Consider the following 25,544-nt stretch of genomic DNA (forward strand, 5'->3'; position numbering starts at 1 on the left):
ACAATCCTCTCTCATAGGTCTACAGACAATCCCTTGGACTTCATGGCTTGGTTTGTGCTCTGTCATGCACTGTTAACTGTGGGACTTTTATATAGGTATATGCTTTTCCAAATCATGTCCAATTAATTTCCCACAGGTGGACTCAATTTACAATTTAAGGATGATGCACCAGAGCTCAATTTTGAGTGTCATGGAAAAGGCAGTGCATACTTGTGTACATTTCTTTTTCTGTAATTTTTGGGGTTTGTTTTCTATTTTATTTTTTTAATTGCAAAGATTTCAAACAAACTTCTTTAATATTGTCATTATGGGGTATTATTTAGAGAGACTGTAGCAAAATAATGACTTTCATCCATTTTGGAATAAGGCTGTAACATAACAAAGTGTGGAAAAAGTTAAGCGCTGGGAAAACTTTCTGGATACACTCTAATTAGACTTGTAAGTTGGTGTAGTGAGAACTGCCTGAAACTCAATATTGGCAAGACAAAGGAATTAGTTACTTTGAGAAAATAAAGACAGACCGATTCTTTTTAGCAATAAGTGGACTGAAATTGCCTCAAATATTTGAAGTTCATATTGAGATGAAAATAAATTGGTCAGAAAATGTTAAATCAGTGGTTAAAAAGGAACATTCTAGGTAGTCCTTTGATATTAATACTTTTTAAACATATTTTGTGTCACAGTTTTGTGGCCTGTGCTCTTTTCTATGTAATCACATGTTGAGAAAAACAGTTTCACTGCAAGCACCTATTAGGGTCAACAAGTTATTAAGAAGGCTGGTTCCATTACTGGAATAATCCCTGATTCATTAGAGATTGTTTTTTAGAAAAGGACCAGAAGGACAGTACAGACTCTTTGAGCTTTGAGTTAGTGTTTTTAACAATTTGTGAAATGTGCTGACTGAGAGCGTTAAGATGCCAAGGTGCTCTGCTGATCAATTCCGAGGCTCATTTGTGCATCACTGCAGTAAAATATCTGAATAAGAATCCTGTTCTTGTATGTACTAGGTCTTAATTGTTGTGCTTTATGTTTTGGGATGGTGATCACATGAGTGTCCCTTCGCCATCAGTGCATTTTCTGCTTTTACCATTAAAGTCACAGTGATCGCGGTTTGTACCTGGCCGATTGTCTCTCTCCTGTCAGGTCTGGTGTCCAGCAGTAAGTCCAGCCTGTCCTACGTGGTGAATCGTCCTGAAGGAGGAAATGTTGCTGTCATTGCCGTGGGCGGGGCTCCAGAGGCTCTGGATGCTCGACCAGGTGCTTTAACCCTACAGGTATGTTAGTATTTGTTTAATCCAGCAGGTTCTCGACAGGTCTTGCTGATCTGGATCTGGGTCAGTGTCAGGGTTCAGGGTTGTCTGTCATGTTGTAACTGAAACCCCCAGTGTGAACAGAGACAGAGCAGTGGACATGTTTCATCAGTTACAGATGAAATAAACTGAAAATGTTAGTAAATCCCTCAATGACTCAGAGAAACTGCAGTGAGGAAACTTCCTGACCTCTGAATAACTGACCACGTACAGAGGTTTCGTCTGTTACTATTTCAGTACACCAGTAACCATGGTGACCTGAGGTATGCAAGTTAGCCAAAGTTCATTGTTTCATTTAAAGGTTGTTGTCTCCGTCATGTCAGACTGAGCTGGCTAGTGAGGACCAGCTATGGCTGCAGACTTCAGTACTATGTAAAGTACTGACCCTGATTTGACTAGTTTGACTCTTCCTGTACTTTCTAAATAATAAATGCTCCTGTATCATAGATAAAATAACAACTAGCTTCATTGTTAGACCAACACATGTCAGCTTGTTGCTTTCAGATTGATAGCAGAGTTTAAAAGCAAGAGAAGGCACAGTACTTCTGACCTGACCTGTCATGTCTCTTTTTACCTCAACATTAACTAATTTTGTGCTTTTGTTTTGGTTTGTTGATGATTACATTTCTGAAAATCTTTTGTTCTTTCTTTCAGGTGCTAAACAGGAAAGGTTTCATCAAACTGGCTCTGAAACACGGGTGGGTACAGTTTGTAAAGTGTGGGGTTTCTGAGGGTTTGTAAAGGGTGGGGTTATAAACAGTAAACTGACTGTGTTACTGTGTGTTTGTGCAGAGCTCAGCTGGTTCCAGTCTTTTCTTTTGGAGAGAACGAGCTGTTTGATCAGATGGAGAATCCCACCGGCTCTTCTATCAGGGTGCTGCAGGTCAGGTCTTTATATAATGAGTGTGTGCTGCAGGTTATTTCAGCTAAATATACTTTATAACAAATGTTTCCGACCCAAACTACAAGTCACCATATGACAGACACTACTAAGCAATCGCATGGAATCAGTTAGAGCCAGGGCTGCAAAAATCGCTAGTTTTTTCTCATCAATATTTACTGAAAAGGAACATTTTTTTCAAGTTTAATAGTCTGGTCAACATAGGAGTGGACATCTGGTACTGATGTTATTGGATTGGTGAAGCAAATGAACTGAAAACTGAGTAAAAGGTAGATTTAGTACAAATTACAGACAGTTTTGTTTTAGCGCATTCTTAGCAATTAGCAGTTAGCCAACGAACTCACTGAGGTCAACACATACCGTTAATGGATGGAGACAGTGTACAGGTTTTAAACAGTTTATGCTTGTTTGATGGGTGTTTTAATAAACTGCTTTTATTGTATTATATATTTATTGGAGTTTTTATTGCATAATCTTACAGTAGCAGTATTCCTACTCTGAGTCACAGTGTGAATTTGTGCTAACACATTATTAGCACATTAAGTTTAACAACCCTAGTTAAAACCAACATGTGGCGCCTTAAAAACTGCTGTTTAATTATGCTCTAATATCCAGCCTACTCTTTACAGGTGCCTACCAAATACCCTGCAAAACCTTAAAAACACCCTATTAACCACCGTGTAACATCTTAGAAAGAACGACCTAACACAGTCATAACTGTGTACAGCTGTGTACAGTCTGCTGATGTGTTGTTCAGGTGCTGTAGTATTGTGGGATGTCAGTGTGTTGTCCTGTGTCTACAGAACCGGCTGCAGAGCATCATGGGAGTATCGCTTCCTCTGTTTCACGCCAGAGGAGTTTTCCAGTACAGCTTTGGCCTGATGCCCTACAGAAAGCCCATTCACACCATTGGTATGACTGCAACCTTCATATATAGCATGTATATAGTCTTAATCTAACACTAGTCTTATGTCCCACAATAGTCCATTCCCACATTCAGTAGGACTACTATTCTATTCTAAATTTAATGGTTTCTATAACCTTCATTTAACATTCATCTACCCGTCACATAATGTTTATCTAACTAATGCCCTACAGCAGTGGTTCTCAATCCTGGTCCTTAAGGACCCCTGCCCTGCTTGTTTTTCAACCACTTTGATTCAGTGTGTTCAGCCAATGAGAAACTGGAAGATACCAGATTAAGTTAGGGTAGAAGATGGAGTAAAATTATATCTTCAACTGTGTATAGTGACTCTATACCTAGTGCAGATTTTTCTGACACTGCCTCTATTGTAGAGATTGATTGATGATTTCACTGATATCATTTTCACATTTGTCTCCGAGTCACACGAAAGCAAATGTTTAGCTGTTAGCAAGACTGATGCCATATGAAAATAACATCCAGGATGACTTCTTTATGACTGAACTGATCACTTGGTCATATTCTTCCTCCAGCACCGGTTTCTTCACAGCGTATAGCATTTTTGTATTTACAGCTGCACTTAGTACACAGACGTGGAGCTAAATCTGATGGAAGAGAAAAGTAGACTGATGGAGGGAGAAACACAGGGACAACAGGGGGATTCCTGACAGACATTGTATAGTTAAGTGAAAAAGTTTGCATCCCCCTACACTGAAGCGGCAAAATTAGTAAAGCAAAGTGTTTTTCTTTTGTTGTTTACATAATATTAAACGCACATTTAGTTTTTGTTTTAAAAAAAGACAAAACGGCTTGATTAGTGGGAACAGGTGTGTTAAATTGGGTTTGCGTTTTCAAAACCTTTGCACCAAAGAGGTCCCTATACCATGATTAGTGGCATGTACTGTTCTGCCCCTGGTCTAGGGGAACCTAGACATAACATGATGTGCCCCACCACTGCTTCCATTCCTAATCAAAACCAGACCAAGTGTTGTAAACGGTAGCTATTTTATTCACTTCGGACATGAACAATGCCCCAAAATAACAACCTAAAACTCTAACACCATCCCTGTCTGACCTAAACAACCAAATAAATGCAAAACCAATGACAGGACGCCTAACCTGAACTCCTAACCCAAAACAGGAGAAAAGGTAATAACAATAAAGGGCTTCTCACTCCTACTGTGGCTACTTGGTGCTCAATAATTTACAGTGAGTTATATTTACAATTCGTTACAGAAAATCCCAAATCCACAAAAACAAAGTGCGGAGCTCCCTGTGAGTCCAGTTGAGAGTTGCATACAGAATGCTGGGTTGGTTGGGAGGGGCAGAGGTGGACCAGCTGGGGCTGATGACATCTTGGTATAACTGGAGAAGTCCGCTCCATCTTGTCCAATCAGGTGGCGACAATGAGTTTGAATGGACCAATCCGTGCCGACCACCTGTGGCTCAACCCCACCCCCTCAGACACACCCACACAAAACACACCCACACAAAAACACAGGAGGAGGAGAAAAAGACAACATAACAATAACACACATAATGACTTGGGTCATAACACCTCCCCCCAAAAAATCCAACATTTTCCCACAAGTAAATGTTTTATTCTGTCTAGCACCGAGACAGAGCATCAGCCAATATATTGTCTGGACCCCTTTTATAATGAATTACAATATTGAAATCCTGAAGCAACAGAGACCAGCGCATGAGACGGTTGTTGTTGTTCCGCATCTGAGTCAGAAACACGAGAGGGTTGTGGTCAGAGTAAACAACGGTGGGTATGGAACTGGAACCTAAATACACTTCAAAATGTTGTAGTGCCAGTAACAAGGCTAATGCCTCTTTTTCAATAGTGCTGTAATGGAGCTGGTGTTTTTTAAACTTTTTAGAAAAGTAGCAAATTGGATGGTCTATACCAGCATCATGCTCCTGCAGGAGCACTGCACCTGCACCGAGAGCACTGGCATCCACCTCCCACTTAGTCCTGCCATTTTGCAAAGGTCAAAAGTTGGTGTTTCAGAATATGGAAACTGCATGTATGAAGTGTATAGTTTGACAGTTTCTGTCCTAAAATAGCAATGTTTTAGGACAGATGTCAAACTGTGAGGAACAGTGACATTTGAAACATGACTGTAAAATCTGTTCATTATACCACAACAACATGCTTGGTATCATATAAAACTGACAAGCACAACTGCTAACACCCAGAAGAAAAACAATGTTTAACTTTCAACATGTCATCAGTGTCTTCTTCTATTTCTACTGTAGCATTTATTCAACTGTTGATTCATTTTCCAATTTCTCCAGCAAAGAGAGGAAAAAATTTGCGAGTTGATGCTAAATTAAACTTGCCTGTGGGTAAAGGGGACAAAATTAAATTGGTACATAAAGCTGGAGAGGGATATAAAATATTTTTCAGGGTTCAGGGATAGCAGTATCAACTGTGAAGATAATAATCCAGAAATGGAAGAAACATGAAAAAAATGCGACAAAAATAAGACTTCCAGAAGTGGAAGAGAGAGGAAATGAACTGAAAGTGGTGCTAGGAAAGTTGCTCAAGAAACAGCTGGGGACCTGACTAAAGTCCTTAGAAGCAACTGGCATAAAAGTCCACATCTCTATATTCAAGCATAGTCTTCATCATATCATTAAAAACCTGTGGATAGATTTGAAGAAGGCTGTAAATAGTAGGCAACCAACCATCTGGCAGACTTGGATAAAAATGTCATGAAGAAGGGGCTAAAATTACCCCTGCAAGAGACAGACGCTGCTCAGAGGGAACCCAAAAAGGCTAGAGGAGGTTATAAAGGCAAACAGAGGACATACAAAGAGAACATTTCATAAAGGGGGATGCAAACTTTTGCACTGATAACTTTTACTATTCACTGTAATATACTATAACTGTTCTTTTTAAAATTATTTTTCTATAACTTTGTTCTTTTGTGATCATTTCTGTTACTTCTGATGATAAAGGAACATTTGTACTAGTTTTGCCAAATCAAAGTAAGGGGGGCAAAGGTTTGCACTCTGCTGTACTTTAGGAAATCTGTGGTTTTTCTATGGTCACTGTTCTCCAGTGCCAACTGAGGACTACCAGTTCTCTTGCAAAGAGTGGAAGCTATTGATGATGGACTTGAAAAAGCTATGTGAATGATCCTGTGTGTTACTGTAACTACTGAATCTGTGGCACAATTCAGCACTGGTGTCCTAGAGACTGTTTCACTTACGTATAGTCAACTTGAAGAAAAGACCAAGTCTAGCTGGATGTGGGGGAATAGTGTAAATTTAGTCATATGGTTAAATAATTAGCTAACAGTCAACCAAGAAGGTTTATTGAAGAGGTCACAAAGAGGACAAGAAGTCACAGGGTGTCATGTTTAGAGGACTGCTGAAGATCACAGGAGGCACTTTGCTATTACAAAGCCCAAAGCAATGTAGTAGATAGTGGGTCCTGGGGTCACAAGCTCTACAAGAAGGTGCTATAAAAGGGTTTTATTGCTTAACCACTGACATTAACAGATAACCTAGAAAGGGACAAGAATGATGACTGTCAACTGCATGCACCTGGTTTCTTCAGTCATGTTTTTATTTATTTATTAGGTTTGAGGATAAATAGAAGGAGTTTGAGACAAACAAGTCAGAAGACACCAACATCCATGTGTTCTTCTCCATGCAGGCATCTATTAAACTGAGATGGTTCATCACGCTGAGTTCTGTCTACAATTCTTCCAAGATCTAGTAACACTTAACTAAGGCAGAGTGGAAATTTCTATTACATGGATCAAATTAACTTCATATGGTAAAACATAATATAATAGCTTACAAGCTATAAAACATTTATAACCCACATAATTTATACAGTGGGACCTGATTAGATCTTACTGGTTCAGAACCTCACACAAATGGTAAATTGCTGCTTATATAGCGCTTTTATCCAAAGCACTTTACAATTTTGCTTCTCATTCAAACACCCACACTCACACACCGATGGCGGTGGCTGCCATGCAAGATGCTCACCTGACCGGGGATCGAACCATTGACTGTGTGGTCCGTGGATGACTGCCTTACCAGCTGAGCTAGACCAGACCAGAAAAAAACTGGTGCTGGTGGAAGGATATGACCAAGTGATCAGTTCAAGTTAGCCCTGTGTTGACCCAACATTAATCTACTGTGAGAGAAAATATGTTATAGATATGCTGCCTTGTACCTCACTTGTAAGTCGCTTTGGATAAAAGCGTCTGCTAAATGTAAATGTAAAATGTAAATGTAAATGTATTGTTAACCCAGAGTTGGAGTCAATGCCATCAGATGGCACTGAAGCTGCAGGGGATTCATGTTATTTCTTTTGTTTTATTAGTGGGGAAGCCAATCCCGGTCGTCCAGACCCCCAGTCCCAGCAGCGAGGACATTGAGAGTCTTCATCAGGTTTACCTGCAGAGTCTGACTCAGCTGTTCGAGCAGCACAAACACACCTACGGCCTCAGAGAGGATCAGCACCTCACCTTCATATGACCTTGTATAATAAAGTGACATCACAAGATGGTGGTGATGATGATGTAACAGGTGATTCTGTCAGGTCTGGTGTGACATCACAGTGTCATTCGATGATGCAGAGCAGATGATTGGTAGATCTGAACTTAATCTGACTCTGACAACACAAACTAATCCAAACAACATCCACACATCAGGACCTTATTGATCTCCTAACCCCCACATCCTAGCTCTAACCCTCTGTAATATACAGGTGTAGGGGTCTCCTGAGTGTTGATCAGGGCTATGACAAGTTATTAACACTACAGAGGCATTCAGACTCAGGGGTTTGAGATATTAGAATAATATCTAATAATATATAATAATGATAATATTAGAAATGATCCCGGGTGGGTGTTTGTAGTGTGTTGTGACAACACACAGAATGGTCGATTCTGGCATTAATTTGTCAGAATTAACTTCAACCACCAGAACTACATGATTTATTAGTTTTTATATTTTATGTTTTAAAGTTAGGTCTGCAAAGTTCTGTCAGAGTTAAAAGTAAATAACTTTTTTTCTTGGAGTATTCTGAGGTTCTGGTTTTATCAGTGAATAAATTAAATATAAAAGGACCTGATGAGCATATAGTGACCATCATGTACCATCATAAATCATGTGTTATGTATCTACTGTTTGTTACTGCTTTACAAATAAATGGGAAGAAAATACTAATATTCAGAATGATTACATCAATGAATTAATCACAGTTCATCTTTGGTCCTGATGTTTTACATGATAAATCCTGACACTTTGTGTACTTTTACCACTTTACTTCTTCTGACATTAAAACCAGATCGTCTCACTTTAATTTTAAATCAAACTTTATTAACAGCGCGGTCACGTCACCCACATGTGGGTCAGTAAACACAGGATGTGAGACTGAGTGTGCCCGGAAGCTCTCAGTGTCTTCACACGGGACAGCGTGCAGCGGCTTTGTCACTTCCTCAGTCGTTATAAAGATGTGTAAGCAGGTTCTGGTAGGAGTCCTTTGACGTGATATCCAAGTGAACCATTCAAATTGGGCACCATGTACATTTAGCGAGGGTTGGCTGGTTTTAAGGAGGTGGATCTTGATGATATGAGACAATATAAGTCAGTGATCTCATCTGGATCAGGCATTTCTGTCTGTTATTTAAAGTAGAAGTTAAACTTAACAGGGGACAAGGAGGGTCAACTGTCCTTACTCTGGGAGACAGTTTAAAAGTCAGTGAGTTACCTTGTTTAGGGTTAGGGCCTTAGGGTCAGGCCAAAGGTCAGCAGTCCTCACTCAGGACTTCCACGCAGCGGGTAACAGTTCAGGCACGGGCGTGTTATGAACAAATTTAAAGAAAGACCCAAATTAGAGTTCGTGGCACTGGCCATGACACTGTCCCTGATTCCCAGAGTGCATCCTTCCCCCCAGACATCCCTGATTCCAGGTTTGGGTTCCCCCTCCCTAAAAAATTGACTCTCACGTCCCTAAAACACACTTCAAAAAATAGTTCGAACACGAAATCCAGACAAAAATTTATTTAAAATTTAAATGGCTATTTTGGCCTTAGAATGCTTGGGTTATATGCTCATGCCTCTGTTGCAACGTTTCGGATTTGTTTGTCCTTCTTCAGGCTGAGGCTGAGCTGCACTTCTGTGCCTCTAGGTCCCTGCTTTTATAAGGTAAGTGGGTGGAGTCTTTTTGGGCTTCCTTTTTTTTTTCTTTTTCACATTCACAGTTTTGTCTAGTTTGACCTAATCTTAATTGTTTTTTGTCTGCTTTGCCTTTCTTTGTGCCAGTCCAATAAAATTCGGTTTTAAAGGTGTGTTGTTTCCTGTTTATTTCTTATGTTGGCCTTTGTTATTTATTAATAAAGCCTACCCGAGATGGTTAGGGTTAGGGTGGGATCAGGACATCCCTAAATACCAAGAATAGACCAAGAATAAAGAAACACAGTGAAATTTAATTGTATCCATTTCTCACAAAATACAACTGTTTACAAAATGTTTCCTGTCTTCACCTGAACATCTTGAGGCCTCAGGTGAGAAACTTAAAATCAAAACTTTTGCAGTTATTTCTATCAAGGTAAGCAAGGTAACCCCAGCAGGTTTGTCTGTAATATCGTATGTTTACCAGTGAGACATTGACAGGTTTTGTCCTTTCGGCTTATCCCATGAGTTCAGTGTCGCCACAGTGGATCATTGTCCACATGTTCATTTGGCACAGTTTTTACGCCGGATGCCCTTCCTGGCGCAACCCTCCCATATTTCTACTGGGCTTGGACCGGCACTGCACAGCTGGGGAGGGGAAAGGACTGTTGGGGGTTCAATTTTTAATTGGTTCCACTGGTCGATTGAGTTGTGTAGCACTCGCTCAGCACCTATGAAGTTAGTGTCTGAGCACAGACCTTGTCCTCTGTGACACAAGTCTTCATACTGTGTTTATGCATTAGTCTGTTTTGACAATACTTTTTAGACCCACTGGCACGAAATAGTCTGCACCTACATCACTGTAGGGTAGTCGGTTGAGCAGTACTCTGTCCTGCGTCAAGTCAGACATCTTTTTCTCACCATTTGTTTGTGTATTTTGCTGCACATAACACAGTTTGAGAGCAGAGTCCATATTCCAGAATTTGGTTTTGTAAGTCAGTATACTTTTGTCTTAGTTGGGACAGCATGTCCTTTCTGCCACTGTGTCCTGGCTTCTCATGAATGTCCTGGTGGAATAAACTTGTGATATGCATGTCTTTAGAGAGAATAGCTGGGTGAATGGCCTCTGCAGGTATTGCTGATTTGCATAGCCTGCCTCCAACTCTGGACTCCTCTCATTAATCCAGGTGGCATTCTTCAGGAAATTCTTCAGGAAACTGTCTGCTGTTGGCCCTCGTGATGCACAGTCTGCAGGGTGGTGTTCACATAATTCCACTGTAAGGGGTGGATGTTCTCTCTGATGGTGGCGGCTCTATGATGAATGTTTTGAATGGCGGTTTTAGATGAAACATAGGTGCAATGAGCTCCATTTTTAGTATTGTTATCTGTTTCACAGGTGTGACTCTTGCTTTTCTCATGATGAAAGTGCAGGGAGATTGTCCTTTGTTTTACAAGGCTGCAACATGAGACTATTGTGTATCGCAGCTCACTTGCTTCAGAAAAGGGATGCAGTTTTGGTGAAACAAGTTGTCAAAGTCTGGTGGTTTGATGCAACTTTCACACTGAAACCTGATAGTAGGAGAATCATCCAACAATCTTTTCAACCTGTGTGCAAATTCTTCTGGTATATATCCATCTAATCCAAATGTATTTTTAAAAATCTGCTGCAGAAGTGTTTGAACTCTTAACAGAATTTCACACCATGTTAAGGTTTGTGTTTCACACTGACATTGAACATAAACAAGTCTGTGATAACTCCAAGAACCTGTTCTATTGGCAAACCATCATGATTTAAGTCCAAATTCTTAAGCTGTTTTTAGCTTAGTGGGGAGTTTAGTAGAACTGGATGTTTTTAGTGCATCACTGCATCTTGTCAAACACTGAATTTAAATTACACAGAGACAATTTTGTGTTTACAGTAAATCCAAGTATTAGCTGCACAAAGTCCACTCACATGCAGTCTTTAAACTTGTTGTCTCAAAGTTGAGTGGGTTTATTGGATGAAGAGTGGTTGTAACATTTATCACCTGTCCTTTTTGTATTCAAGTCTATGATGAGGTCTTTCACTCCTGACATTGTCAAAGCTGAGCGGGCAGGTATTGTGTCAGCCATCCTCTGATGTTCCTTTTGGACTAGGTGTGCTGCCAAGAAATGTACAGAGAGGCACACACTAGCTTTTGTCTCCTCTGTTGGTGTTGGCATGCTTCTCCATGATGCCTCCTGGATGTGGCAGCTTTTTTGAATTTCTTTTTCTGTCAGACACTGCTGTTGCCATCTACTGGTAAAAACACATGTGGTGTCAAATAGATGTCAGCTATCTTTAAGATTATATTGAATCCAAAACAAATAATTAAATTAATATTACCTGTAGTGAAGAATGTCCACAGTTCTACAACAGCACTACTACACTGTGTTCTTGTGAAATTAACACAGTTTCATCTTAAATTGAGAGAACTGAATAAACATACACTGCTATTATTACCATGTTATTGCAAGCATGTGTATTAGGTGTATGGTTATACCTAATGAATTAGCATGTCAAACATATTGTAGGATAAACTAAAAATAACAGCTAATAGTCTAGCTTACCTTTGTAGGTTGATTGATTGTAGGTAGCTTGTGGATTTGCACATCTTGTTACCTGCACATGTCTGTGGTCATCCAGTGATTTACAGTATGATATTAGTTTTAATAGGCTATCTGGCTGGAGTTCTCCTCATTATTTCTGAAAATCTCAGACAAAGTTATACTTGGTGTCGCTGCAAAAACTGTAAGGCAAGTTAGGAGGCAAAAGGCAACTTACAAGTGAATGATAACGGTGAATTTAATCAGCAAATAGAGAAACATGCAGAGCAGAACAGAGCTACACTCTAGAGTGGGTCAATCTGATTGACCAAGATGTGTAGGTTGTTCAGCCTTTTAAACATACAACTCAACAGCTGGGTTCACACAAAGAACAAAGGGATGAGTCAATGCAAATCAACCTTCATACAATGTGGTCAGGAGTCTTAATTAACAAGTTCATGTTACTTTGTCCTTTTGTCTTCATTGTCTTTTAAGACCTTGAGACTGATCATCTGTACTGGTTCCCATAGGTTACCTGCTGGGACGCAAATGTTCAGATGTAGGTAGTTTTATGGTTGATGTCTAAGTAACACACTTCTTTGTGGAGCCAAAAACAGGTTTTATGCTGGGTCTGCCAGAAGTGTGAAAACAGGGAAACAGTGTTACCTAGATTTTCTCTCCCACTCTGCAATCATCGTCCACAAGACAAGCATATATATATATATTTAACTATATCTAGATACGAAGCATTAAAGCTTAAAACTTTTAAAAACAACTAAATTGTCTCTCTGCAATGAAGTTGACTAAAAACCATATATAAACACAAGGAGCTACAATACTTTAAACGTGGAAGCATATTGGACTCTTTTCTGTTTCAGGTGCGTCATTTTGTCCATAATGGCAACATTCAATTTTATTTTATTTTTTACCTGTAGCAATAAGTCAACTCTTTACAGGACTACTGACCATCCAAGAGCCCTGCTTAAGGACAGGCAAACACCTATTCCAGACAGAGGTCTGGTGCAAGTTGCAATGATTCTGCTGTTTGCCAGAGATGTTGAACTAAATTCCAGACTGCTGAATTATACTTCCTGGCCTCTGGAGCCTTAGTTAATAATGGCCATTGTTAATGAGGCCAATTGGTCTCAGCACCCCATTACAAGTCCACAACAACATGCAAACAATTTTCTGGCCTGGCTCTACTTGCCTTCCCCTGGTATTTGGTAGGCCCTTGGGCTTGGGTGGTCTCCAGCTTCCAGTCGAGCAGCTCCCATTAGATTCCAGCTGATGACAGAAACATGTTGACAGCTTCGGTTTCAGCGGCTGGTGGTGGACTGTTGTTTCAGTGCCCAGCGGGGCATCCTGCTATGGAGGGGGCACCAGGGGAGGTGTTGCAGCCCTGGTCACTGGTGGAGCCGTGGTGACTGCTTCCACTCCAGCAGCTAGGTGGCCTGGTAGATGAATGGGTAGAGCAGCAGGATGAGATGCAGACGTCAGCAGGATCCAAGCCTAACCACCAGGTGTGTCCCTGAGCAAGACACTAGCTGGCTTCACGGGTGCTCCCCCACTAGCAGCTCACTTAATTTTTAAAACCAACATCCTCTGCAGACATTATCAAATTTCACTGTTAGTGTAGAAATCTCATTATCAAATGAAATGTCTTTTATTTTATTTGTATTGAAATCCTTCTGCCAAGATAGTTTTATGATCAGCTAAACATCATGATGAAGTCACTCAATATCAAGGTGTTAAAGCATCTTATGTGCACATTTTGTTCTTCATCTAGACCTCCTGCCTGGCAGCTCCAACCTCAGCATCCTTCTACCGATATATTCACAGTTTCTCCTCTGAACATGTCCAAACCACCTCAATCTGTCCTCTCTGACTTTATCTCCAACACATCTAACATGAGCTGTCCCTCTGATGTCCTCATTCCTGATCCTGTCCATCCTCGTCACTCCCAAAGAGAACCTCAACATCTTAAGCTCTGCTACCTCCAGCTCTGCCTCCTGTCTTTTCTTCAGTGCCACTGTCTCTAAGCTGAACAACATCTCTGGTCTCACCACCGTCTTGAACATCTTTCCTTTCATTCCCGCTGATACTGATGATAAAGTCCTGCACCTTCTTCAACTCTGCTCCCTGTAACCTCACTGTTCCACCTGGGTCCCTCTCATTGACACACATGTATTCTGTCTTACTGCAGCTAAGCTTCATTCCTCTGTTTTCCAGAGCAGACCTCCACCTCTCTAGATTTTCCTCCACCTGCTCCCTGCTCTCACTACAAATCACAATGTCATCTGCAAACATCATAGTCCATGGAGATTCCTGTCTAACCTCATCTGTCAGCCTGTCCATCACCAGAGCAAACAAGAAGGGGCTCAGAGCTGATCCTTGATGCAGACCCACCTCCACCTTGAACTCCTCTGTCACACCTACAGCACACCTCACCACTGTCTTACAGCTCTCATACATGTCCTGCACCACTCTAACATACTTCTCTGCCACTCCAGACGTCCTCATACAATACCACAGCTCCTCTCTCTGCACCCTGTCATACGCTTTTTCTAAATCTACAAAGACACAGTGCAACTCCCCATGACCTTCTATGTACTTCTTGGTCAAATACTCTTAAAAAATAACAAAACATGAAGTGTATTCACACTTTAGTACCAGAAATATTTAAATGTTTTGAGCACGTGCTTCTTCAGACTCCTGCTAACAAGTTTTTATTTGTGCTGTTTGTGTCTCAGTGAGTCTGCAGCATGTTAGTGTGTTTTAATATGAGTGTTTGTGTGTTATGAGTGGTGGTAACAGGGGCAGTTTTTAGATCATCAGCATCACCTCTGACACAAACCCGACTTCAGTCGTTCAGCTCCCATCACACCCTCTCTAGTTAGGAAATACATTTCCCATGATGCCTGAAGGCAGGAGGTGGGGTCTTCCTCCAGGATTAAGGTGGTGCAGCTGATGGTGGGTGGGGCCTGCAGAGGTGAACCGGGTCACCCGTATTGCAGTGGGCGACAGATATGCACCGACTTTATGGAGTGACCCAAGGGGGCTTACATCAGGCGTGTGATGAACAGCATGAGACACGCTCACTCACCGGAGTCCCTGGAAATGATAGGTCAAGACAGATACAGGAGGCGGTTCCACCTCTAGGACACCTCCCACCTTCTGGCTCAGCCAAACGAGCCAAGCAGGAGGTGTGCAGCAGCAATTTAGACTTCTCCCCGAAAGATTTAACCCTTTATCAAGTAAACAAACCATATATTGTAACTTCTTTGACTTTGATTTGCCTCCTAAATCTGAAATTTAAAAAGAAAAATATCAAAAAAGAATGAAGGTCCTTTTAAATCCACCAGTAACATACCAGGATTTAAAATTTTAATTACCAAGTATTTCAATGAGTGTCCTATAAAGGGACAAGGGACATGAGAGACAGAGAATAAGGAACAAGGAACCTTGACAAGGACGAGTGGACAGGAATTTTGATTGATAGTCTGTGAATAACACCCTAATTAGATTCTCTGAGTAGATTGACCCACCTGTTCCTACTGAGCTCTGATTGCAGGTTTATGTCTAACAAAGGGCTGTAATTGGTCGTATGGTGGCGTAAAGAAGATCATCTCAGGGGCGGCAGCCATTATCCACCTTCTCTGAATCCATCCTCCCCTCCTCGTCCTCAGTGGCGTCCCCCGTCAGCCCCACCCCTGACCCCTCTGAGTTTGTAGCTTGTTGCCAAGCACCCAGAGACACGTGTTGTGCTAAGAGGGGGTAGAAAGCTTAGAGGTCATGGGTTAGGGGTCCAGGAATCCTGGCTGGGTGCTGGACTGATGACCTTGCCCTTGCGGGTTTGGCCAATCATTGAGATTCCAGAACCCCCAACCAATCCCAGCCCCAGTCCCTGTCAGCTCCTCACCCTCATTGTGCGGTCCATGGGTGGGATGATAAGTCTAATTCATATTTTGACTACTGCAGTTTTACTGTTTCTACTGTAGTTTTACTTTGGTTTTACTGTCCACAGCTGGACAGATGTTATTAATGTCCCCCCCAGTCAAACATTTAACACATTATAAATCTGATTTAGATAATAAAGTTTGTCTGGTTGTTTTTTCTACTAACTCAGTTTTATAATGAATTACAGTGTTTCCAGTCTAATGTGGTCACAGCAGAGAGACGTTTCCAAACAGTGTTTAATTCATAGTGTTTGTATTTAACAACATGTGAAATTGTTCTTTTACAACTTTTTGTTTAACATCAGTAAATCGTGACACTAAACCAACTTGTTTGTTTCCATTAAGAGAGAAACGTATTATTAAACTTCTCCAGAAAATACATTACTATTATTTTAGGTGAATTTTGGATACATCTTTGTTGTGAATTGACATTATATGCATAGGTTTTAATTGAAATGTTATATTTAACATTTTGACTGCATTTGTGTTTTATTGTGCAGCACAGTGAGATTTTTCTTTCTTGTTTTTTAGTTCAGCATTTTTCTTTGAAGCTGAAGATATTGCTCATCTTCGTCCCTTTCATCTTGGATGATATTTTGCAGTAGCTCCTTTATAATTTAGAAGCATATCTTTCAATCTAAGGAGCCCTGCTACAGCCCATTTTAGCTGTGTCCATGATGAGTAGTACTCTGTCAACCTTTGCATTGCATCTGTGCTTTCTTCACTGAACATTCACTGTGACATTTATTTTCACCTCAGGATCAGCTGTTTCAGGTCTGGATTCTTTGGCCATTTCTTCACTACCTATGTGAGGACATCAGGTCCAGATACCCACAGTTTGTTTTGCAGAAAGGTGTTTACGTTCTGACCCCTTGATGCACAGTCTGCAGGATTAAGCTGAGAATTTACGTAGTGTCACTGTGAGACTGTTGAGGTCTGCTGAATCACTGACACACTATTAGCTGGAAATGTGTGAAACCTTGATGTGTCATTGCTGATGTATTTTAGCACTGCTGTACTATCAGTCCAATACACAGAGTCCTCCAGTGGTAGCTCCAACTCCTTCTTTAGCATTCTGTCCATACGTACTGCTAAGTTCCAAATGAGGGATAGTCATGGGCTTTAGGGGGCAACTCTTGCCTTTCCCAACACATAGGCACTGTGAACTTGATTACTTCTGTTTTGCTGACTAAGTATGTTGCTGTGTGTACACTCTCCTCACTAACGTCTACAAAATGATGCAGTTGAGCAGATACTGTCTGTCTGAAAGTTTTTTGGTTTGAAACATCTCCCAATTCTAAAATCACTTAACTACTCTAGACTTTGTACCCAATGGACCCACCTTTGGGCAAGATGTTCAGGCACAGCCTCATCCCATCCCAAACTCGTCCTGCAAAGCTCCTGCATAATTTTCCTGGCAAATAAATTCACAGGTACAATATATCATTCACTGATATAATCCCTGTTCTGGTGGGGGGCTTACTTTGGATAATAACTCTGAACATGAACTGATCTGATTGAATGCACAATTGCACACCCAATACCCTTTCCATCTGAAGTGCATTTTGATCCACATCTAGGTCCTTTATTTTTATCACCTTCTCCTCTTCTGGAATGGCTGCTAACACCATTCGATTGTTGCAGATCCATTTATTTAACCTCGAGTAAGATTTGGTCCTTGAAGGAGCTTCTCAATTAATGATGTTCCCTGATAAGAAGCACTGCAGTCCTTATCTGGAACCTTCACTGCATATCCCTTGGTGATCGTATCATTCATGAAGGCAATATAATCCATTCTAGATAAGGGATTTCTACGAGACTTCCTCTTCAAAGTTGCAGCACATTGTTCTGCCATGGCACAATTGTTTGGCATTTTATTATCCAAATCCTTTCATGGAAAATTAATGCAGTAGTGTCTGTTTACCAATCCAACAGATTGTGACACATTTTCTAAAAACAGAGAATCTGCCTTAGACATCTCCTGCTCCTCCTCTTGACCAGGATGGTCATACTTAAACTGCTGACTCCACAGGTCTTCCAGCTTGGCAACAGATATACGATTTGACGCAAGCTGAGTTACTCCATCTTTGGTTCTGTTGTAACCACCTTCTTTCAGTGGCCCATTGACTGTCCATCCCAGCATAGTTCTGACTGCATAAGGCCCATTGTTCATGCTATCATGGGATGACTTCTTCTGGTTCCATTGCCTTGGCAACATTAGTTCCAATTAACAGTCCTATTTCTGCCCTGATTAGAGGTATTTGCACTCCTTTAAGATGCAGCCACTTATTTACATCTTCTTGTCGTGGGATGTTGGCTTTGCTCACTGGTTGGCTCTTACACAGTATAATAATTAAAAACTTTTTTAGGGGGCTGTAGCTGAGTTTGGTAGAGCAGTCGTCCACAAACCACAGGGTCAGTGGTTTGATTCCTGATCCTCTACATTCTCTTGGCTACATGTAGAAGTGTCCCTGGCAAGAAACTGAACCCTACAGTTGTTCCTACTGTCTGCTATCACTTGTAAACTTTGGATAATAGCATCTGCTAAATAACTAATTGAAACATGCCCAGATTGTTATGTCCTTATTTCCCATACTCTGCATCTTATTATCAGGTACCTACAAGTACATATTTGTGGCCTGTAAACAATGTCAAGATTTATTATAGAAGATACAGGGCTCTTTGAAACCATGGCCACTGATTTAACCCTGACAACACATAATGTTAACAGAATAATAACAGAGCACAGAGTCTAGTTCAGTTCTGAGTTCTTCTCTGATTTTTAAATACCCACTCAAATTATCATGTTGATGTAGCTGTGTAGTGTTAGGTTGAAAGCCCTCAGCTCCTAACCTGCATTTACTCCTCCTCCTTCTCCTTCTTTGGGAACATGTTAAGGTTTGAGCCATTTGTCACTCAGCAATATTTCTTTGATAAAACATAGACTGTTAAGGGGCCAGGTGACCTTTATACTAATCCATAAATAATTAATTCCTTTCTGTACACACAAATAAGCTAAATAAAATTGAAGTTCATCATTTTAAATATTACTGTACATAAATAGAAGATTGAGTTTTATTAATATTTATTTGATAGATGAACTTGTTGTGAGTTTCAATAAGACTTCAAACTGGAGCTGCTTGATAATAAATTCCCAGGCTGTTTTTTGTTGCTCCTGTACAATGAAATAGTTCAACAGATTACGCTTAAACTGCCTTCTAAAGATCTCTGCACAGCCCTGCACCCTGAAAAGACAGTAAAGATGTGGCTCAAGGTGTTAACTCTCTGCCATCTCTATGAAACTGCTGTGGCGTTAGCTCCCCTTCATGTACACAGACATAATAAATAAATCAGAGGATACATTGTCAGCATCTAATGTTCAGGTTTAGTTTTCTCAGACTTAGTTTAAAATCAGCTCCACAGTTTGTAAGAATCTGGTTTTACATGATTACTGAGCAGGAAAATAACTAAATACATTTACTCAGGTGTTTGATGCTTCTTTTGCTGTGTTCTGCTTTTCTTTTACTGCTGGTTACAGTTAACTTTACCTACAGAAATGCATTAACAGTTACAGGTTATTTTTACCACTAATTATAAAACTATAATACTCTTTAGTTTGTTTACAATGATTTACTTTTTATACCTTTTCAAGCTGATGACACATGTTTGCCAAACAATATTTTAAAATTTAATAAAGGAAATGTTCCACTACAGTAGAATCTGAGATATTTAAGTAGCTTCCATCACTTCTTTATTTTCCATAATGACAAAGATTTACAGAGTTGTTAAAAACATATAAAAGTATCTAAAATCTTCATTAACACCACAGATGTGTTGTGATGGTTTATTGATAAATTTAAAACTCCAGCAGAAACAAATTAACAATTAAACTGAAACAAGCTTAAAACCAGTGATCAATTATGATAAAGCAAAGTTAATGAGTCAGAGGAAGTAAATGATTGATTTCACACAGTAAACAAACAGAGTCCAGGACTGTCAGAGGAAACACTACAGTTTCTGACAGAACATGAACATGTCAGATAGAAAAATGTTATAACTATAAACTGAACTGTGATGGTTCAGGTTTAGACCAGCTGAGTATCAGAGTAGAGACCATCAGAGAATCAGGTATTCAGCTGGTCCAGCAGGTGGCAGCACTAACAGTCTCCAAACCACTACAGGAACAGGATTTATGAGCCAGCTCAGGATCAGTTGGTAGGAACCAGAATACGTCCTAGATTTAAGAAAAAAAAGAAGAGGATCAACACAGACACATCTTTAAAACTGGACTAAACTGGTCTGAGATAAGACCAGGGTTCAGGATCCTGTCTGTCTTTAGAACAATAGATGAAGACATGGTCAACAACAAGCACTTGTAACAAATCAATGGAACTGGAATAAAATGATAGGAGTCAATGTCCATGTCCATAAACATTAGTTTAAACAATGGAAAGAAAGTTCCTGGTCTGGTCTAAACTGGACTAAAACTCTAAATCTTCTAAATCTGACTATACTGGTCTGAAAGCAGCTTTAGTCGTCTTGTTTTTCTATAGATTGGAGACTAACTACTGAAAACTGGCTTCTGACTTCTCTCAGCTGGTTCTGAATCAGGTTCTGAGCCAGATGTGTGGCGTCTGACCTTTGGCCTTCCTCTTGTAGTAGATGAATCCAGCCAGAGATAAGATCAGACCCAGGATCAGTCCTGAGGCTCCGATGGCGATCTGGTTTCTCTCTGACTCAGGCAGGGACGGATCTGAGGACAGACAAGTAAGCAGACACACAGGTGTAGAAACAGACAGGTGAGAGACATACAGGTGTGTTGACAGACAGATATTTACCCCAGTCAGTAACCAGAGGTTGTTTCAGGCTGGCGTGTTCCACCACACAGGAGATCTTCTCTCCAGACCTGTTTCAGCACAAACCAACACATCACTGCTTCTGGTACTGGTCTAATTGGACAAAACGGGATCTAACTGGATGTAACTGTACACATGAAATCTTTTCAAAACCTGGACCTGGACCTGGACCCACCTGGGTGTGAACTCCAGGTGAGAGTGGACCTGGTAATACCAATCACCATCTGCCAGCTGATCAGTGGAAGTGACACCAGAGGAGACTTCCTGTCCGTCTCTGGTCCACTTTACTCTGATTTCTCTGGGGTAAAAGTCATAGACACTGCAGACCAACATGGCAGGATGTTTACCAGCAGAGGGGGTGATAGAGTGAAGTTTGACAGTGGGCTGAACTGAAACAGACATCAGTAAGATTTAATTTAATCATAGTTTGTCAGTGTTTAAATCCAGTTAATGAACTCAAACATTCTTCAGCCAAAACTCTAAAATCAATCAGTCTGTGAACTGGACTTTTATTATCTTTCCTAATGTCATTGACTTTAAATAGAATAAAGCTTCAGTAAATATGTTTTATTTCTCTAGATTTCAGAATGTGAGGTTTGATTGTAATATTTCACTCAGTCTGTCCTGAGAGAAGCCGTAACATCAGACTCTGTAGTGAATGTTTGACCAGCAGGTGGAGACAGAGATCAACGTGTGTAACAGGCAGTAATGACACTGTTAATTTTGTTGTTTTAATGCAAATTATATGAGAAAAAAGTCAAATGTTTGATTTCTACTGCACAAATATAATTTGTAGTTAGGACAATAATTTTTAAACAGTAAACGTTAACATTGGTTTGAACAGTTGAATCAGTTGATGAATGTGAGGTTGAACATGAAGATGTGATGTTACACAAACACACACTCACCTGATTTAGACAGAACAGCTTGGTATTCATTACCAATGTTATGTTGGCAGTACGTCTCCCTCCGAGCTCTCGCCTGAGCCACTTCTGGACCTTTGTTAAAGCGTTCTGCGTTCTTCACACCCAGCTCAGTGAATCCGACAAACTCCCCCACTCTGCTGTCAAACCTGAGTAACTCAAACTTGTTGTAATAATATGACGTGATGTACTGGATGTCATTCAGCTCAGTGGAGTTAAACTGACAGCGGGCCACCACATAATGCAAAAATCCATCTGAGGAATAAAAAACAGAATCAATAATCAGTGTATTGATTCTTCTTTTGTGTAGACGGCGTTGAAGCATAAACAGTGTGCATTGATCAGTGATCGGTGTATTGATCCTACCTGCTGTGTAGACACTGATGAAGAGGAGGAAGACGCTGAGAAAAGATGAAGCCATGTTCCTCTGTTCACTTTACCGACACTGACACAGTCTGACTGAGAGCTGCTCTAAAAACCAGAGGACGTGGTCACATGATGCAGAGTCACCTGTTACCAGGCAGAATAGTCACACTAAAGTCAGAGGAGACACAATGATAATGTGTCTAAAGAAATAAAGAATTATTAGAAGACTGTAAACAATTTCCATGTGACACCTTTGATGCTGAGGATCTAATGATAGACGGTTGATCTGAATTTTGATTTAACCTCATGAACTAGCTCAGTTGCTGTGTGAACTCTCTACACTGCAACCAGACACTGAGATCAGAATAAACGTATTCATTTTGAAAAAACATCTGTACCAAACATGTTCGGTAAACTTTAGTTTACAATTCAGCGGAACATCAATATCATCAGACATAGTTAAATAACAGCTGTGAACAATAAATAAAGCTCTAAATACCGAAGCATTTGATTAAAAAATATGAGGTTGATCAGTTAAAAGCATTTATAAGATATTATTGGAACAGTCCTCTTTAATTTGTTGATGTCATTGAACTACACACAGACTCTGTACAGTGGTGTTACACAGTGGAACATCTTCCCTGTAACATTACTCCCTCTGTCTATTTTTTTTTTTTTTTTTTTTTTGTCCTTTCGGCTTATCCTATGAGTTCAGGTCGCCATCAATCTGTATGTAGCAGTATTTCAGAAATCACCTGTGAAACTGAACTAAAATATTTATGTTTAACAGCTATCCACCAGGAGCCTGTACAACAAATCCAAACGAGCAAATTAAACATGGCAGCTACTTGTTTGGGGAAACTTATATAATGCTGTCAAAGACAGATTTGTGTGGAAAGACCCGCTGGGTGCAGCAGAGTCTTTACTCTGACCAGATGTGGACTGAAATGCACAGTTTTGTAGATTTTGTCAGCACTGTGGAGAGGATTTATTTTGAATTCAAAGTCTCTTGAGCAGACTTTGACTAAAGTTTGTCTGTTGTAGGTGCATCCTACCACTTTACTGTGTAGTGGTTAGTAATAGATTACATATATTATTATTACTATTATTCCAGTTGTTGTCCTTTCAGCTTATTCTGTGAGTTCAGTGTCGCCACAGCGGATCATTGTCCGCATGTTGATTTGGCACAGTTTTTACGCTGGATGCCCTTCCTGATGCAACCCTCCCCAATTTCTACCAGGCTTGGACCGGCACTGCACAGCTGGGGAGGGGAATGGGCTGTTGGGGGTTCAGTGTCTTGCCCAGGGACACTTTGACATATAGCCAGGATCACCCTGTGGTCCGTGTACGACTGCCTTTTTACCAACTGAGCTACAGCCGACTCCATTCTACTATTATTCCAGTATTACACAATATTACACAATATTATTGAGATATTGTGTTTTGCACATTGCTACTATATTATACCACTATTATTATATTATACCACTATTATTATATTATACCACATATAATACCACTGAAACACACACTTCCATCATCTGCTCCAGACTCTCTACCTTGATCCTCCTGCTTGTCCCTCTTGCTGCACTCTTGTTCATATTCACATGTCTCAGTATTTTACAAAAGTTTGACAATCAGATCAGGTATGTAATTTGTCTGGGATTTCTATCTGAAACCTTCAATCTTCATAACTATCTGTTATCTTTTCCCTCCTCTGAACATGGCAGGTGAGACACTAGATAAATTCCTTCTCTAGCCTATGAACTTCAACTCTCGCACAAAGTAAGATCTAATAAATGTGTTAATGAACAAATCCAACAGATTTAATTTCTTCAGCAAACTTGCAAATCTAAATGTATATCAAAATGTGCTTGTAGAAATGTGGGAAAATACGTTTCTGCTGTAAAGCTTCTCTACTGTAAGTGTGTAGGACTGCTCAGCATTGCTCATGGGAGGAGAGTAGGTGGAGCTCACATCTAAACTCACAACTCGCTCCTAGTTTGGCTCTGTACAGTGCAAGTGCAGGTTCTCCTCAGCTGCTACACCCTATATTCAGTCTGAACTACTTTATCTCAATTTCTACCTCCTTTTTAAACATTAGAAGAACATGCAAATTAAACAACAGTAAACGAGAAAAAAAACACACTGCTTCCAGTCAGTGGATAGTTACCCCAGTTTCAATAACCAATATTTAGTATAACACAGTTTGTTCTCCACCAGACTATGAGAATCACAGAAACACAACACTGTTCTGATACACACTTCTTTTCTTCACATTTGGACTAGTCCACACTAAGACAGAAAGATGAGCACAGAGTACATTTATCAGGAAACACTTAAACACATGAACCCTCAAGCATTTGACAGAAATAAACAGCTTTTGCTCTCACACACACATATATTTAAGCACACTTTAAACACACAATTGTGGACCTCTCATACACTTTTCATTAACTTTTCATAACACGTAAACACTTTTACATGGACACACATCACTCCAGAACACAGATACTTGCTTCCACACACACAGACACACACACTCTGCCTGAGGGAGAAAAGAAAAAGCAGCGCAGAACCTCAGAGTGCATTTCTGACACACTGAACATGAGAATATCAAGCATATGAGCCTGTTAGAGAGATTATTAGCTCTTCAGTCTCTATATTATTTACACACTTACAAAGCGCTGCTTACAGAAACAAATTCTCAACATTCACTTAAACATTTTAGAATAGCCGAACTCGTTGAGGTTTAGGCAGACCAAAACACACTGGAGGACCCACACAAGCCAAGACAATTGTGCTTACAGACTTAACATAAATTTAGTCAAATGTAGACCAGTTTTTTGCCTAAAGATTAGCTGTGCTTGAATGCGGTCTACCGTCTCATAAGTTTAGAATCCAATAGGCTGCATCAATATTACACAGTTATATAAACACAAGACAGTCACATGCAGTTAGTAAGTTCACGGCCAGATCACACATCCTATCTTAATAAAAACTCAACCCATTGGTTGGCTGGTAAAATAGGCAAATAGGTTCTTGAATGACAGCAAATCAGGTTTTGATCATCTTACCTGTGTTCACCTCCAAGCCCAGAGGGCATCTCAACTTTTGCAAAGGGCAAACTTTCACCTTGTGGCCACTCGTTGAAATCCATCTGAAGCAGGGAGGCAAAAAGCAGCAAGAGTCCTCTAATTTGGCTCTAATTTGTGGTGGATAAACTTAGACCATAACAAGTCCATATATTAAGAAAATACATTTATTGTACAATGGTTCAGAGAGGTTCCAATTTGAATCAGACAGGATGAAAAACTTATTCAGTTCAGATCATTGATAGGATCTGAATCCTGGGACAAATGCCAGGTCATCCTGACCCACTCTGTTATTACTGACACACACACATCTCCCCTGCATTGAAGAAACACCATATTTAGTAATACAATATAGTAGCAATGTGCAAAACAACATACCTCATTAATATTGTGTAATACTGGAATAATACTAGAATATATGTAATCTATTACTAACCAATACAGCTGTCAGTGGTCTAACAGCATTTACTGCTAACAGTAAAACTCTGCAGTAAATGCTG

The 25,544-nt window shown here is 40.2% G+C and overlaps 2 protein-coding genes across 3 annotated transcripts in view; one reads left to right on the plus strand and one right to left on the minus strand.

The window, feature by feature from the left end:
* mogat3a (monoacylglycerol O-acyltransferase 3a) overlaps positions 1-8,337 on the plus strand; it is a 14,743-nt gene extending 6,406 nt beyond the window's left edge. For both annotated transcript variants that reach the window (XM_067524302.1, XM_067524301.1), the window contains 5 exons: positions 1,144-1,274; positions 1,965-2,008; positions 2,103-2,193; positions 3,015-3,123; positions 7,488-8,337. In XM_067524302.1, coding sequence (XP_067380403.1) covers positions 1,144-1,274; positions 1,965-2,008; positions 2,103-2,193; positions 3,015-3,123; positions 7,488-7,642 — 530 coding nt within the window. In that variant the 3' untranslated portion in view covers positions 7,643-8,337. The remainder of the gene's footprint in view (positions 1-1,143; positions 1,275-1,964; positions 2,009-2,102; positions 2,194-3,014; positions 3,124-7,487) is intronic.
* An 11,188-nt stretch (positions 8,338-19,525) lies between these two features.
* On the minus strand, positions 19,526-22,106 carry LOC137137796 (H-2 class II histocompatibility antigen, E-S beta chain-like). Its single transcript, XM_067524454.1, has 6 exons — positions 21,950-22,106; positions 21,569-21,838; positions 20,836-21,049; positions 20,643-20,710; positions 20,444-20,557; positions 19,526-20,038 (listed from the first exon to the last, which is right to left on the minus strand). The coding sequence occupies exons 1-6, from the start codon at positions 22,002-22,004 to the stop codon at positions 20,013-20,015; spliced, it is 747 nt and encodes a 248-aa protein (XP_067380555.1). The 5' UTR covers positions 22,005-22,106; the 3' UTR covers positions 19,526-20,012.
* Positions 22,107-25,544: the final 3,438 nt, after the last annotated feature.

This window comes from Channa argus, chromosome 12 (genome assembly GCF_033026475.1).
Source record: "Channa argus isolate prfri chromosome 12, Channa argus male v1.0, whole genome shotgun sequence".
In the NCBI taxonomy this organism is placed as follows: Eukaryota; Metazoa; Chordata; class Actinopteri; order Anabantiformes; family Channidae; genus Channa; species Channa argus.